Genomic DNA, 17,780 nt, shown 5'->3' with positions numbered 1-17,780 from the left:
CCGGAGAAAGCCTGATTGATGAGGTAAATGTAATGCTGACATTTATTTGATGGAGCTCAGGAGGAAGTCATTAATGCTTTCGTTCCCTCAGACCGAGATGGAGTTTATCGAGTCGGATCCCGCTCACACGAAGGAGCACACTACTTATAAAGCCCTTCGTTTGTGAGGTGTGTGTGTTTGTGTGTGTGTGTGTGTGTGTATGTGTGACGTAAAATCAATGACTGTCTTGTTGAGAACACGGTAGGGCTGCTTCTTCATAAAGTGCGCACAACCGAACGGTGTTTTAAAACAGAACAGGACAGTTTTGTTAGCTCGTATACTTGGTCTATCGTACTATAGATCATCCTAAAGGAGAGAATGATTACAGTCAGACTAATGATGGACAAGAACATGGAGAGTGAAACCTTGGATTGCGAGTAACTCAGTCTGCGGGCGCTTCGAAAGACGAGCAAAATTTTAACTGGATAAACGAATGACAAACGCATGTCATTGTATGCATGTATGCATCTCTCGTGATCACTCCCCATGCTCACTCTGAATTAATTGGTAAATTCCTCTGTAAAATAAGTATTTGGTCACCTACAAACAAGCAAGATTCCTTTCTCTGACAGACCTGTAACTTCTTCTTTAAGAGGCTCCTCTGTCCTCCACTCGTTACCTGATTAATGGCATCTGTTATCAGTATACAAGACACTTGTCCACAACCTCAAACAGTCACACTCCAAACTCCACTATGGCCAAGACCGAAGAGCTGTCAAAGGACACCAGAAACAAAATTGTAGGCCTGCACCAGGATGGGAAGACTGAATCTGCAATAGGTAAGCAGCTTGGTGTAAAGAAATCAACTGTGGGAGCAATTATTAGAAAATGAAAGACATACAAGACCACTGATAATCTTCCTTGATCTGGGGCTCCACCCAAGATCTCACCCTGTGGGGCAAAAATGATCACAAGAACTGTAAGCAAAAATCCCAGAACCACACGGGGGACCTAGTGAATGACCTGCAGAGATCTGGGACCAAAGTAACAAAGGCTACCATCAGTAACACACTCCTCCGCCAGGGACTCAAATACTGCAGTGCCAGACGTGTCCCCCTGCTTAAGCCAGTACATGTCCAGGCTCGTCTAAAGTTTGCTAGAGAGCATTTGGATGATCCAGAAGAGGATTGGGGGAATGTTAATGGTCAGATGAAACCAAAATAGATCTTTCTGTTTGAAGGAGAAAGAATGCTGTTGATGAGTTGCATCCAAAAAACACCATACCTACTGTGAAGCATGGGGGTGGAAACATCATGTTTTCTGCAAAGGGACCAGGACGATCCGTGTAAAGGAAAGAATGAATGGGGCCATGTATCGTGAGATTTTGAGTGAAAACCTCCTTCCATCAGCAAGGGCATTGAAGATGAAACGTGGCTGGGTCTTTCAGCATGACAATGATCCCAAACACACCGCCCGGGCAACGAAGGAGTGGCTTCATAAGAATCATTTCAAGATCCTGGAGTGGCCTAGCCAGTCTCCATATCTCAACCCCATAGAAAATCTTTGGAGGGAGTTAAAAGTCCATGTTGCCCAGCGACAGCTCCGAAACATCTCTAGAGGAGATCTGCATGGAGGAAGGGGCCAAAATACCAGCAACAGTGTGTGAAAACCTACAGAAAATGTTTGACCTCTGTTATTGCCAACAAAGGGTATATAACAAAGTATTGAGATGAAATTTTGTTATTGACCAAATACTTACTTATTTTCCTCTATAATTTGCAAGTAAGTTCTTTTCTTCTTATTTTGTCTCTCATAGTTGAGGTATACCTGTTATGAAAATTACAGGCCTCTCCCATATTTTTAAGTAGAAGAACTTGCACAATTGGTCTCTGACTAAATACTTTTTTGCCCCACTGTATATATAGAGAATAAAAGTGCCTGAAGCAGGCTAACGTAGAAAAGGATGCCACGCCCACAATCTCCTCCCACATTACATTATGAGACGAATAGACGTCCTCACTTAGGATACTGAAGGTTTTAAATACAAACTATCATATTGGACATTTTTTTTAAAAACTCTACTTCACACTAAATAATTTGCGGTGCTTCGATCGATCTGCTCAAAATGTTTTATAGATGGGTTGTCTCTCGACTGGCCGATCAGACGATGAAACAAAATACCTGAGTCGACAGCCATCGCCAGGGAATATTACCTAGTCTCTTTAAAACATGTCAAATGTTTAGGTTTTTTTCTAAAGTAAAACAATGTGAGGAAACGTTTGCCAAACACAACAAATCCTATTCATCCGTTAATGACAAGAATAATTTGAGTATGAAAAGTTATACATCAACAAAGGCAGCAGACAAATCGCACAAGTCCACCCTCACTCAACTTCCTACAGCAAATAAGTGTTAATAAAAAGCTTGATTTTAAATGTAAAAATACCTTAATAACGAAAAGAGAAATAAAGAGAGTCTGATTGAGGCAGCCGGGGTTTACCATACCGCTCCATGCATGCGGGCAGACAGTTAGCACATATTTATCACTGCTGCACACAGTCTGGATGATAAGAGGAGTAGACGTAATAGGAAAACAGCAGAACGTCTGATATTTATAAAGAAATGCCTCGCTGCTAACTAATGAATGTCCATGATTGGCTCGCCGTATACAAAGGGCTTGATGTCTGTGTTTATTTGAAAACCTTTCGATTTGTCCTTCATAGACGCGGCTTTGTTCCATGTGCTGCACGTTATAACGAGAGTGTTGTAGGACATTCGGCTTTTTATATAAGCATTTTATTCTTTTTATTCGAGCGTGGACTATTCTATTGGTCTCATTAGCTAGTTAATTTAAAACATATGACAACTACAAAACAACAACACACTAAAACAACTCTTCTATTTGTAAATAGGACCGAACCCCCTCTCCTCACTTTGGTCCGACTGTTTGGTCCTCGATGTCTCCCTCAACAGTGAACAGAATCACAGGATAGACTACACCAGCAAGGGCACATGCTAAAGTAAAGCATCCCAGAGGGCTAACATTTGTTGTGTGTGTGTGTGTGTGTGTGTGTGTGTGTGTTGGCAGGTTGCAGAGGGCCAGGAGATCTGTGTGATTGAAGCGATGAAGATGCAGAACAGCATGACCGCTGCCAAAACCGCCAAGGTGAGCGCACACACTCTCATACACACACACACACACACACACACACACACACACACACATTCAGTCACCCACACACTTACTCACACCCTCCAGCACACAGATCATGATACATGATCCACCTCAGTATCAGTCTGCTCGATTAATCAGCGTGACATACAGAACGTCTTCTTCTACCGAGACACACTCGACTACCTTACAGAGACGAAGAACAACACGAGAGACAGAGAGACAAAGGAACACTCCATCTGCTCATCTCCATCTGCTGACGTGTCAAGTTATTTCTCTAGAATTGTGTGAAGCATTTTTCACTGTCTTGTGAGTGATCTGATGCAGGAAAGATCTGTTTAAAAGGCCAGAGAAATGTAGGACTACTTCACTGGCAATGACAGACACAGGCCACGCCTTCTTCACTGAGACTGACAGACACAGGCCACGCCTTCTTCACTGAGACTGACAGACACAGGCCACGCCTTCTTCACTAAGACTGACAGACACACAGGCTACGCCTTTTCTATTGATACACACACACAGGCCACGCCTTCTTTACTGGGACTCACACACAGGCCACGCCTTCTTTACTGGGACTCACACACACACACAGGCCACGCCTTCTTCACTGGATCTCACGCACAGGCCACGCCTTCTTTACTGGGACTCTCACACAGGCCACGTCTTCTTCACTGAAACACACACACACACAGGCCATGCCTCCTTTTCTGGAATTTACACACACAAGCCACTCCTTTCTCTATTGATACACACACACAGAGCACATTTTCCTTACTGGGACTCACACACAGGTCACGTCTTCTTCACTGAAACACACACACAAAGGCCACACCTTTTTCACTGGGACACGCACACTCAGGCCACGCCTCCATCACTGCGACTGACCCACAGGCCACGTCTTCATAACTGGGACTTACTCAGGCCACACCTTTTTCACTAACTCACACAGTCAGGCCACTCCTTCACTTAGATGGACACACAGGCCACGCCTCCTTCACTGAGTCTGACACAGGCCACGCCTCCTTCACTGAGTCTGACACAGGCCACGCCTCCTTCACTGAGTCTGACACAGGCCACGCCTCCTTCACTGAGTCTGACACAGGCCACGCCTCCTTCACTGAGTCTGACACAGGCCACGCCTCCTTCACTGAGACTGACATAATGAATCATTGTGTGTGTGTGTGTGTGTGTGTGTGTGTGTGTGTGGGAGAGAGACTCTGGGTGTACACACTTCTCTCTAACCCAGTGTATGTACATGTGGGTCAGTCAGGACGCAAACAGACACCATTAACCTGTAACAATAAATACTTTCTAAATGTATTGAGTCATTGAGGTACATTGTTACATTTAATGTTGTTTATCTGATGAATTATTGAGGCAGATGTTTAAGGTTAAAGCTCTGTTACACAACCGTGTGTGTGTGTGTTTCTCTTCCCTCAGGTTAAAAGTGTGCACTGTAAAGCTGGGGAGACAGTTGGTGAGGGAGATCTGCTGGTGGAGCTGGAGTAAACACACTCACACACACACAGACTTGTCTCCACTCCACTGTCTGGACACACAGACTCAAACACTACTAGACTGGAGTGATCGTCACACCTTTAGTCTTTGACTCGTCTCTCTCTCTCGCTCTCTCTCTCTCTCTCTCTCTCTACTCTGGTGATGTGATGGTTTTAAGCGTCTATGTGTGATTTTCCTGTCGGACTTCAACGGCCAATATTCACATAAACGTAACCTGACCCGTGCCTTTAAGCAACATCATGGTGTGTGATCACATGGACATTTCATTACTGTGTCATCTGAGAGCGCGGAGACGTTTTTGTACTTCTTCCGAAGATTGTGCTTCACACTCGTGCAGGCCTGATTTTGCTGAGTCACTGGCGTTTGTGCGTCGATGTAGGCGGAGCTTAAACAGGAAATAAAAACAGAACCCTGAGTAACACCTAGCTTCATGAAGAATGAAATAGCTCCGCCCATTCTGACCATGAACGTCAGTCACACAGCAAATCAGCACACGTGTGTGTGTGTGTTTTTTCTGCCTCATTTTACTTTCTCCCTTAATTGTTTGGAGGTGTGCATACTTTTTGGTGATTAAGGTTAAACCTATTTTGGGCTGAAAGGACCAGAAAAACTCCACACTCCATCCCTGCAGTGTGTGTGTGTGTGTGTGTGTGTGTGTTTTCTGATAAAACAGGACAAAGAAAGAACATCACCAGAGCCACCGAGTAGCTTCCTGCACTTATCACAGCTGTACACAATGTCATCATGGACCCGTGTTCTAACTGTAAATGTTAATAATAAAAAGAATCACTCTTTGTTATAATAAAAGCAGCTCTGGTGTGGAAAAGCGTCATTGTTCCGGTTCTGCGCGTTCTTGCATCTGAAGACGGTCACGCCGTCGTGCGCAAACACATCCTTTCGATACCCAATCAGCGAGAGTGCATGTGATGTGAGTGAGTGTCTCGGATTGATCTGCTGCAGAAACGATGATGTCACCACTTTCCCCACTCTTCGTCAATCATATGCTTCCTTAACTTCCTCCCTCCCTCCCGAGAGAAATTACAAATCCATCTTTTTTTTATGTTGTACTCATTCTTCATCTTTTAATGTAGCAATGCATTTTCTTTTTAGACATTTTAACAAATGTAAACAAAATGAGTCCGTCAAATAGGATCGCGCGACTCGGGCCGCTAGTTGGGGAGTTTCGCCCTGGCTACGGGTCGTCTCCCTGGAAACGGGTCTCTTGTTTATATGAGAGTCCATTAACGGCATTATCTGACTCTTCTCCAAACAGCTTTGTTTAAAATGTAAAATTAAGGGTGTTTTTTTTTTTGGGGGGGGATTCTCCACTCGTCATAAACAGAGTCAGCGACTCGGGCCTGGCGCTGTTTATAGTCATCAATTAATAATCCATCTCACTCAAAAAAAACTCTTCAATCACATATTCTCATTTTTAAATAAGTTTTAAATAAAAAGCTTTATTTCCAAAGGTAAGTTCAGAGTGGAGCTTGAAACGATCCAGGACTTAAGCTGATGCAGTTACTCGGTTGAACCTCGGGAGGCCGAGCCTAGAAGGCAGAATGATACCGAACCATGCTAAGGAGGAAAAAATCCAAGATGGCTTGTGTGTGAAATTACATGTTTGAGTTTTTTCTACGTGGTAAAGGACGGTCCACGGTATCCTAAACCGCATCAGTGAATCTGGAAGACATTCTGAAAACTTTGACGTTGTCTTGAGGCAGATTTGTCTCTGAAAAGTTTGATACCTGTGAGCTAATTAACCTTGTAGCGCTAGTGTGAAACTAACGACACCAGGCACGTGCTGACTGATGGACTACGTTTGGGTTTTAGTGGAAAAACGTTCCGTCTGTTTCTCCTACAAAATCCTTTTTATTTCAGTTAGGTGTATTTCTGTTTATGTTCCATACGAGTCCTGCATTGCATTGTTGGATCTTGTGCTTGACAATACTCACCTCTCTGCATGGTCATGTACTAACCACATCCCTAATGAGCCACTCGCTTAGAAGGAAAAAAAAAAAAACACTTCACCCTGAACTTGACCTTTTATAGCTTTGTTGTTTAACTCCAAAACACACACACAAACAATGCCCCGCGGAGCCTTGATGTGTGCTCGACAGCTCAAAAACAAACCTTTCTTTCAGAAATGTTATTACGTCCATAACTGCCAAATGTTTACCAGAAGGACCTTGAGCCTCATTTGCTAGCAAACGTCTCTGCCGCTCTGTCCGGCTGTCATTCTTCCCTTCCTGGAGTTTGTCATGTGTCTCCAGTCTCAGACGGTCGTGACTCTCATGACCAGCTCGCGGTTGTCGTTTCTGGGCTCCGTCGTGGCGTTTCTGGGCTCCTGGTTCCGGAGGTTGAGGCTGAGCAGCTGCAGGAGGCTGTACGCGCAGTGACGCTCCTCCTCTGATGAGTCCTCTGGAGCCGCGGTGATCGCCGGTACGGTCGTGCCTGGGGTGATGGTCACCGTGGCGGCCGTTGTGTGGGCGGAGCTGGAGGGAGAAGGGGAAGTGGGCGGGGCCACCCCTGCCCGATTGCTTAGGGGGAGCGTGAGGGAGCGCAGGGTGCTGCCGCCCTTCTGGGGGTCCTCCGTGTCTTTCAGCTTGTCGTAGTTGAGCACCTTCCACTGCTGATTCACAGCCTGCCAGCGGTGGAAGATACGAAACACGGACGGGCCCTCGTGCACGATCAGAGCTAAGGGAAACAGAAGGGAAAGAGAGTTAGCGAGTTAAACTGTCTCCAGCCTCTGAATCTGATATTCTTAGCTTTGTGTTGGAACTTATCCAATCGCACATTTAGCTGGAGGCATCGGGAGGCATTTGATTATAAAAGTAAAAGTTTTCCCAGACGTTTATAGATTTCTCTATGGTCTGATTAGCAAACCAGTGACATGAACTTAATATTAAGTAAAGGTCAACAAAAACAGTGCTTTAACCAACATAGAGTTTATTGTTCCCATTTGAAATTCATATTCAGTACAGATATATCTGTTCAAGTCTTTATTTAGTCTTTAGTGAGTTAACAAGTGTTAACATGGAGCTCCACTTTCAAGTAATCTGTAAAGGGATCGTTAGGATTTTCTAATCTAGTCTGTCTTAAATCAAAATTGAGGTGAATATAATTTTATTACAGTAGGACTTGGTCAGTATAAATACTCCTGCTCGACACACTGAACAGAAAGTAATCCGAGCCAAATTGCACAAACATCATTCCGTGCAAAAATGCATTCCAAAGTTCTGCTGAGACTCATATGAAGCTTCTACAGTCCCACTAAACTATGTCAAGTTTTTTTTAGATACAGCTAGTTCTGGTTAGGTAACAGCTAGTTCGGGAAGAACTATAAAAAGCTTTATATGAGTCTTAGCTGATGGAATGCATTTCTGCATGGAACGAGGGTTGATGAATTTGGCCCTGATCGTTGTGTGAAACGAACTTTACTTTCAGTGTGCTATAGTAATGTCCTACAGTAATGTACCTCAATTTTGATTCATGATTAGAAACCCCCCCTGAAATATCTCTTTAAATGTTGGGTATAAACAATAAATGAATACACAACAACAGTTGAAGGAATAGTTGATGTTTTTTTTAGTTGATGTCACGTTTTTATCAGTATTTAAGCTGAATGTAACAGTAATAAGAGTAATATGTACAGCAGCCTGGATGTAAATGTCCTGCTGTAATTTTTGAGTATAAATCTTGAGGCCACACCCATTAACTGAGACCGGTACTGTGGCTTTTTCTCTACATGCTGATAAGAAGCGAATCCAAATCGAATGTGACATGAAAGCAGAGTCAGCATGACGCACTTTCTTTTAAAGTAAAGTTGAAGGCAGTCAGTATACACACACACACACACACACACACACACACACACACACACACTTTGTCAGATTATTCTTGTAAGAAGCTGCCACTGGTTTGTAAAATAGCATGGACAGAAAGAGGAACACACACACACAGGACACACATATTTCATGTTCCTTCTTCTGAGGCAGTCTGACTGATTCGGGTCGGCCAAATCCGACACAAATATTATAAAGCTTGTGTCTGGCTTTATTTTTAAGTAACAGTGCCTGTTGGGTAGTAAGGACATAAAAAAAGTCCTAAACACACATTCGTATTAACAACATAGAAGAGATAAGTCAGACTAGGAAAGAAAAGTCTAGCCTTAAATCCACTATACAGTTTATACGGTGTGTTTTTACGTTTGATTTACATATTACATGTGCTAGGCTTTATATTCACGTCACTGACAGATTAGCAGCCTGTACCAGCTGTGAGACTTTTTCCTTCCAAGCTTATTCTTTATAATGGTACTATATACAGTACAGTGCCTTGCAAAACAGCACAGCTGACTTATGACATGAACCAGTGAGAAACTGGTACAGATGATGATCAGGCTGGTGATTAGTATACTGGTGATGCTGAAAGCTGAGTGGTTGGAAAAGACGATAAAGGAAATGAGGCTGCTGCTGAGGTTGTTATATAACAAACTAATTTCAAATTGTATCCTTGTAGCCTGTCACAATAAAACACTTCTTTCATTTTAATTCACATAACTGGATTGTATGTACTATACTGTACAGTACCAGTCAAAAGTTTGGACACAAGTCTGGATTACATTTCCACATTCCTGGAACAATACTGGATTTTTTCAAAAACTATGAAATAACACACATGGTATTGGACTTGCGTAACAGCAAAAACAGTCAGGTGTTATTTTAAGACATGAAGGTCAGCTGTGCTGGAATAGTTCTTGCAAGAACAGTATTGTCAAGTGCATTTGCGAAACTGATCAAGCGCCAAACTGTCTCTCATGAAGACATTCTCTTACCTTCAAGACCAAAACTTACCGCTGCTGCAAAGAATTACATTAGAGTTACCAGCCTCAGAAATCCCCAATTAACAACCAGATCCTTAGATTAGAGCCGTTATGAAGCTTTACAAGGCATAAGTATCGGATACATCTCAATATCAACTGTTCAAAGGAGATTATTGTGTATTTTGGATGCCGTCAGTATTGTATTTAAATTTAAGAAATTCAAATCAGAAAGGACAATGGAATCAGATGGTGTGTCCAAACTTTTTACTGGTATTTACTTTCTATTAGCGGCCAGCAAGCATTAGTTATTGCTTAGCCATCACATCTGTTCTCCTTTGTGTTCAGTCAGAAGAATAAATTAGCTTAAAATCCTTGAAAGTCAAAGCCACCCAGACTGTACTAATGCTGCTCCAGGATAAGTGCTCTTACAATCTAATGATTTTCTCTTCAGATGGAAAACACAGTTGTAGTCCAAAGTATGCTTGTCTAGCACCAGCACAAAAGAAAAAAAAATACAGTAATCCCCAAACTTTTGAACAAGTTCCTTTCCTGGGAGCACGTTCGTAAGTCGAAATTGGTTGCAAATCCGACAAAGTGGGTCTTATACACCTTCAAGACGAGTGTACAGTGTAAAGCATGAAAAACAGACAAACACAGGTTTGGTGTTTTAGTTTTACATTATACTCTCACAAAACTGGGAAGATGTCGGGGGAAGGACATGGCTACATGGTGTTTACTGCATGCTTAAACAGACGGCATTTTGTCTCAGAGAGGACTGTGGACTTTGTCTTGTTAAATATTTTCCGAAATTAGGATTATTCACCATCGAGACAGCTTCACAGAACGTCTAATTTCTATCATCGTGCTCCTGGACTGATTTACTGAAATGGTGAGGCCGACTCATTTCTCTCACACACACACACACACACACACACACACACACATACATTATACCAGACTTTAGACATTTTATACATTCACTTACACACTGAAAATATTGTATAGAATTGTAAATATTGGTATCTGGTGCACTGCAGTGTCTATTATTTGTGCAATACACATAAGCTACATTTGCAGTTTGTTCGTATTCGTAACTCGAATGTTCATAAGTAGAGGATTTATTTTAAAAGTAACCAAAGTGTACGTTTCTTTGCTTTCTTTGCCTGAGCAGTCCCTTTAAATTTGGTAAGAATAATAAACGCTAAATGCGAAGGCGCCTCCTTATCTATGAGTTAATCTCCTTTTCTTTCTATCACACCCCATCTTTCTGAATAAACACAACAGAACAGACTCTCTCTCTCTGCGTGCTGGACTGCAGTCTTTCTCATTACCGGTGAAGAATTTGAGCTGCGTATTGATTTAACAAATACACTCCGTCCACTAGAGCTGGGAAAATGGAAAACGAGGCTGAGTGGAGAGAGCTCTTGAGGCGACGCTTGAATTTTGATCAGTGAGTCATTTCCAGAGTCTGGCGAGCTTCACGACTTTCTTTTCTGTCTATCGCTTTCTCCCTCTCTCTCTCATCTTCCCCAAGATAACCATAAATTATTCTTGCTTATGGCAAACTGAATTAAGATGATATGACTGGGGCATAATCAGGCTCAAAATATTAAGTGGGTTCCATATTTAGCGGCGTGCTGTCTCAGCAGGTACTGTTCAAAAGCAGCTTGGGTCCGTTCTGTGCGTTTCTAAATAGAGGGAAGGTTCTCCTGAGCGTCTTCTCTACGGCTGCGATGGTTATTATGATAAAGCCTTGTCGACACTTTAACGGTGTTATACTGGATGAAAGATTATTTTACTCAAGCTGTGTGGGTGTTGGGTTTTTACTACTCCAAGAAATGAACTTTGTCAATTTTTGGCAGCTTAAACCAGGAGGATGAGATTCTAGGAAGAGATCCAAACACACTTTCCTATCATTTTATTGCTAGTCTATAGTCACATTTAGGCTTAATGTAAATGCTTGATACTCGAACTGGCGTTTGTTTTTCTACGGTGATTTATGGGAATTCCCATAAAAATTGTAATGCTCTTTATTCATTCACCTTCCTGGTGTAGGTTGCTGCAGATCCAGACTCTACTCAGAGTGCCCTGGCAGTGAGGTGGCAATGCCAGTATATTAAACCATGCACCATGCATTCATGTTTATGGAGAATTTAGCGTAGTCAGTCCATCTACTGGCATGTTTTTGGGAGGTGAGAGGACACCAGAGAACCCCTTGAGGGTATAAGTTCAGGATCAAGCCCAGGACCCTGGAACAGTGAAGCAGCAGAGCTCCTGTACGATGAAACCTCTCCACATGACGCTAAATACAAGCACCAGGTACAGTAGTATATAAACATGATGATGTTATTTCTGCAATTTTCACTTTTTTTTAGACGTGCAACACTAACTTAGCAAAACTAAGTTAACCATTAATTTTTAATCTCTGTTCATGACCTCCTGTTGGTGTTTTCCTGGGGAGAAATCCCAGCTATGTTTGGGGAAAAAAATTTTAAAAGGTGAAGGCTAAAACTCATCTGATGTATCAGCAAAAGTATGTGGACATCTGACCCTGACAGCCTTATGTACTCGTCGAACATCTCGTTATACATTTAGTCCTCACTTTACTGCTATAATATCCTTCACTTTTTTTTGTGAAGAACTTCCAGCAGATGTTCTAGCGTGGCTGTGGGGATTTCTGCTCATTCAATGATGAGAACATTAATAAGTTAATGGGGTGGAATTGTGTTCAAGTTCGTCCCAAAGGGTTTCAAACGGCTCTGTTCCAGGACACTCGAGTTGTTCCTCTCCAAAGTTGGCAAACCATGTCTTTCTAGAAAACTGCAAAGTCATCCTGGAATAACTTGGAGCCTTTTAGTATTAATTAAGAGAAACAAGATGTAGAAGAGCCACACACGAGTCTGATGGTCAGGTGTACATTGACCGTGTAGTGTCTACCAACAAAATGATTCGGATACTATCCCTCTCCCCATTTCTCATCAGACAACCTGGATCCGTGTTTGATGAGATGTTTGTACAAATTGAGCTAAATAATTGTGTCTAGTATTGTATCTGTATCTGTGTCTAGTTTTAAAATAAGTAAATATTTTAAGCGAATAAGCTTTGTTTTGTGTAATGTGGTCACATCATGATCACATCATAACTCACTTGAAAGTCCAACAACTACAGACAGTTAAGCATTACTGTAAGATACACCCTTCATTAACTGGATTTTGTCTCTTAGATCTTGTCTCTATGTCCCTGTTTTTTCGTTTTCACTCCATTCATCCACTTGTGGAGATGTCATGATCCATCACAGAAAGGACTTCCGAAGGACAGACTCATTGATCTCCCCCTTTCACACACATGAACACAGATTATTCACTGAAAAACAATCCCTGTCGGCCTGTACACACTGCTAGTCTCCGATCAGCCATAATAATTGTAAAAAAAAAAAAAAATATATATATATATATATATATATATATATATATTATTCTCTTTAATCTGCCCAAGGACTGTGTAAAAGCTTTCGCTCTCAATCCAATAGCATTGCCTGCTCCATTCGGGCAAGTCTGTCATCCTAATAGAGGGAGAGTCTTTCCCTTCCATCAGCACGCGCGGGTGTTAGAGCCTCGGCCTCTCGAGTCCTCGCCGTATTTCTCCTGTGTTTTTATGGACCGTCTGTGACACGGCGCTACAGAACGCCGAGTCTGTCGAAGCCTCGTATTTCACACACGGCTGTCAGGGAGGGACGAGCGCAGAGCCGGAGAAGCCATCAAACGCACTCCAGGTCCGTTATAGTGGACTGAAGATTACGGGGCAGCCTTTTATTGTCACAATTATGTTCGAGGAAATCTTCTCCACGCTCAGGTTGAGCCACTTGTCAGTCTCTCTCCCTCTCTCTTAGAGTGCTCCTCTGGCTTATCTTCGCTTCCTGTTTATCTCTCGCTCCGAGAACGTGCAAATCGCTCTTGTCACAGATCTCACAGGCAAAGCGGATTAGCAATTATCATCTGACACTTAATTAACAAACAATGCTATCATTTAATTAGGAGCGTCGCTTCTCCAAAAGAGCGGGAAAGAACAATAGCTAGAGTGACTTCTCTGTCATTTACACCCCGGTTTTGGATTGTTTTGTCTTTTCATGCCCAGTCTGTGGATTAGGACTGATCACACGTGTAGACCCCATTCTATTTAGCTATTCGGCAGACGCTCTTATCCAGAGTTCTTTGAAGTTTCCATCATTGAATAGATCCTTACACTGGGTTACTAAAGTAGGTTACTAACTACACCACCCACTAAAACATCTCAGTATATCTTCTTAAAGGATAAGACTTTAGAAATGAAATTTGGATATATTTAAGAGTAGTCAATGTGCAGCTTGTATAACAGTATAGATTTACTGTCCTCTGAAAATAACTCGAAATTGTTATCTGGCAACAAAAGTGAGAAACAGCTGTACAGCTTTAACCATGCATTGACACTTTGGACACAGTTTTAACATGTTTACTTTACTAGGGTGTACTTATTTTCGTTGCAAGTCTAGATGTTGAGTTATTGTTAAAGGACAGTTAAACTGTACTGCTATACAAGCTGCACATTAACTACTCTAAAGTAAATCCAGTTTTAATTGTTATAGTATTGGCCCCTGAGATCATATATAACGTGGTTGCTGAAATGTGAGGGGTGTACTTACTTTTGTGAGATACTGTAAATACCTTACCTAAAACTGTTGCAAAGGTTTTTTTGGTGTGTATGTGGAAGTATTCCACCGCCGTTCATTCCACCGCCAGAACGGAAATCAGTCTAGACGCGCGTCTTCCTCGATCGCTGAGATGGTGGGAGGAGCTAAGCAGTGCTGGAGGATCGGGGGGGATGTGGTGCGGTGCGGTCGGGGTATACAGTCAGGTATGTTTGAGTATGAGGTCAAAGGCAACATGGATTTACAGCAAATTAAACGTTTCTTTTTTTCAGTAGTCCTTTATTCATTATTGACTTTGGCACATATGTTTATTTTGAGAGAAATATTATTTAAAAGTCTGAGTTAATATTTTCACTGTGTGTAAATTCATCATTGAATAAAACAATTTCTGCTCTTTTTTTCCCCTTTGCTTTTAAAAAAATTTTTTTTACAGAGTTTTAGTATTTCACGACGTCCGCTTTAATGCTGTGAGACGTGTCTGAGATCAATTAGCTTTAGCATTCCTTTAAACTTTAATATACAGGCTGAAAAGATCTGCCCAAGCGGCTGAAACTTCGAGCTCTGCTCAGTCTAGACGAGTCTGTCTGCACATTTAAATTGTGAGAAAAGTGAACCTGGCAGCTTTTATGTATAAATATCTCAATTATCCGTAGCCAAGAATGAAGCCGCTGAATAACGCCCACGGCCTTGTCTTCGTCGCCTTCGGGTTTTTTTTCCTCGTAGGTTTTAATGCTGTTGTATCATAAATGAGCTTTGGATACGTGTGTTCTTTTGTGTAGTGTTACCACCATGAAAGTGGTGCTCCGGGGGACTGTTGGACCAATATGTCTTAATTGAGGTGGTTAAAACTGAGACATGGCTGAGACAATAGACTGTGTAAAAAGAGCTGGACAAACCCAACGTGACGTCACCCACAGGTTCTCAGGCTCAATTGTAGGAGCTCTTGGCATCACAGTGTTGGCAGGAGCTAACTCCGCCTAAACCCAGGTTGATCCGCAAATGGGCGGAGTAAACAGAGCCTGGCTTTTGTTTGGTACCCACTTATTTAATCAGTTACCACACACAAGCTAGCGAGCTTAGCTTTAGCTTAGCTAAAACACTAAACAATGGCGGCTAACGTCAATTTATTAACATTGCACTTCCTTTAAATTCCGTCACACACTACACATGGTCTCGGGTTGACTCCTGCATTTCTTAAAATGATTCTAGTTAGCTGGTTAGCATAGCAGACAGCTAGCTGTTTGACACCTGCAATGTATCTGTCACTCAAATTGGTGACACCCCTAATTATGTATACTTTTATGGCTGGATAAAATTGTAACTGACGCATAAAATTCACCCCCGTCATGAATCTAAACTCTAACTAAGGAGAACAAAACCTTTTTTATACCAAGCGGTAAGTATTTTTACTTACGTTGTAAAGTTGGGCCAATGAAACATGGATTGACTCGCTTTTGGAGCCAGCCCCCAGAGAACTGCATGTTCTGGGTTTGCGTGTAGAGTTATTTTTCTTCAAAATTCTACGTTGCCAAGTTTCTCTGTGATGCTACACCAAAGACAGTGATATTTTTGTTTGGGGTAAATATTATAGAAACTTGTAGTTTCTTTGCGCTTTCAGCATGAAGATTTTGATTCACTCTTTAATTTTACTGATAGAATATGAAAGAAATCCTCATAATTCTTAAAAATGTGCTTGAACACACTTCACACTTCCCATCCCTATGACATCATCAGAAAAAGGGAGAGAGGGAGGGGGCATTTTGCATAACCCTCCATTAGCCCAACACTGGGCATCACTCACAGGGAAGTCCCATCTCCTGCATTCTGACTGGATGGAAAAACGGTGAAACATACGTGAATCAGAATCAGAGTTTCCAGTGATGCCAGGGCACATGATCAGAGCTGGAACATCAGCAGACACATTTTTGGAGATCTCACAGACTTTGGTTAACTTGTTATTATATGGGAAGTTGAGTCGTAGCTTCCTGAGAGATGAAAATATCTTAGATCTTGGAATCATGCTTTATATAATGTAATTAATTGGGCACGCCCTGGATCGAGTATAAATAAAACACCACCATATGTAACGGTAAGTTTTGGCACTTTTTCTTGCATTCGGTTTATTTTAAATCAAACACGGCAATCAATCAAAGCAAAACAGGCAAAAAAATAAATAAATAAAAATCAGACCACATATTGGTCTAATCTCTTCAAAATCATGTTTATGTGCTGCATTTTATGGATGGTGTCTGAGGAAAGACTTCCTAACAGGTCAAGGGTGTCTGTTTAATCACCTCAAGGATCAAACTGCCACCTCTTCCTCCTTTCACTTCTTAAAATAACACTCTTCCATACCACTGTCATATTTGGCTGACTTTATAAAATTGTATTCTTACCTACGCTCTCACTCGCTCTCTATAACGCCTATCCTGTAAGGGGTTGAAAGAGGCCTGGACTCGGGGCACTAGATGGGGTACTAGATTGACAGGGTGCCGATCCATCGCCTAAGGAGGACTATGCGCCAGCTGGAAACGTCTGTTTCTCTAATCTGCATGTCTTTGGACTGTATGAGGAAACCAAAGTACCCAGAGGAAACCTGCCAAGCACAAGGAGAACATGCAACCTCTTTGTTTTGATGATGGATAATACCTGTCAACCAGGTCACTGACTTACCGATGCACACCAGGTCCATGAAGCCATACATGGCGTAGCAGATCTGGAAGAGCAGGTCCTGGCGCTGCCACTTGGCCGAGGGACTGAGCGAAGACCACACGAGCCACGAGATGCTGGCGATGAGGAAGAGCGAACCGAGCACCGCCGCTGCGATCTGCACCTTCTCGATCACTGTCAGAGAGATCGCCTGCCACTGCACGGATAGACAGAGATCACAAACGACAAACAAGACGGTAAGGTAAGGTAAACTCTGTGCATCTCATCTTATTTCTTGGAATGTGACTGAAGGTGGTGTGTACAGAAGGTCACCTGTAGCGGATTCTTGGTGCTGATGGCGATGACCTGGTACTTGTAGTAGCACAGCTCACAGCTCCACGAGCCTCTCTCGCTGATCCACTTGATCAGGCACGGCTCGTGAGTGCACCGCACAGAGCCGCTACAGCGGCACGGGCTCAACAGCTCCCCCTGCAGGACACAACACGAACACACTGTCGTTAGCGTTATGATTTATTTATTATCCAATTCCATGACGGTGGGAGGCGGCACTGCCACAGCGATCAAGTACTGCGTTGGGAGTCTCTGAAGACTACGCTCGTTAGAAAGCGGTGCTGCTCCGCTGTCGTCCTCTTGCACTACGAGTTAAAGAGTTAAACTAAATGTTGTGTTTAAGTCTCCTCTACAATAAAAACCTCTACAATCTCCATTATTCACCACGTTGTACTCAGAGGAGCTTCGGGACAACGCTGCACAGCTTGAATGTGCTTTCAGTAAACTGTGTGTGGGCGGCACACACACACACAAAACACTCACGAGAAAAGCCGCCGTGTTTGCATGAAGCTCTTTTAGCCAATTTGCTGAATGACTGTACATCCTTCTGTCACTGTCTTTATTATGAGAACACAAGCGCTCCTGATGGAGAAACATTGTCT

At 42.5% G+C, this 17,780-nt stretch overlaps 2 protein-coding genes across 2 annotated transcripts in view; one reads left to right on the top strand and one right to left on the bottom strand.

Annotated features, from left to right (window-relative positions):
• Window positions 1-5,504, top strand: part of pcca (propionyl-CoA carboxylase subunit alpha) — a 49,975-nt gene extending 44,471 nt beyond the window's left edge. The window contains exons 22-23 of the mRNA XM_053477263.1: window positions 3,068-3,145; window positions 4,595-5,504. Of these exons, the coding sequence (XP_053333238.1) occupies window positions 3,068-3,145; window positions 4,595-4,663 (147 nt within the window). The 3' untranslated portion in view covers window positions 4,664-5,504. The remainder of the gene's footprint in view (window positions 1-3,067; window positions 3,146-4,594) is intronic.
• A 243-nt stretch (window positions 5,505-5,747) lies between these two features.
• marchf4a (membrane-associated ring finger (C3HC4) 4a) overlaps window positions 5,748-17,780 on the bottom strand; it is a 31,735-nt gene continuing 19,702 nt past the window's right edge. Inside the window, exons 2-4 of the mRNA XM_053477264.1 lie at window positions 17,161-17,316; window positions 16,852-17,044; window positions 5,748-7,366 (exon numbers count right to left, since the gene is read on the bottom strand). Coding sequence (XP_053333239.1) covers window positions 6,945-7,366; window positions 16,852-17,044; window positions 17,161-17,316 — 771 coding nt within the window. The 3' untranslated portion in view covers window positions 5,748-6,944. The remainder of the gene's footprint in view (window positions 7,367-16,851; window positions 17,045-17,160; window positions 17,317-17,780) is intronic.

Source organism: Clarias gariepinus, chromosome 18, assembly GCF_024256425.1.
Source record: "Clarias gariepinus isolate MV-2021 ecotype Netherlands chromosome 18, CGAR_prim_01v2, whole genome shotgun sequence".
Taxonomy (NCBI): domain Eukaryota; kingdom Metazoa; phylum Chordata; class Actinopteri; order Siluriformes; family Clariidae; genus Clarias; species Clarias gariepinus.
Note: the sequence above shows the minus strand (reverse complement) of the source record. Positions and strands in the feature narration are given on the sequence as shown.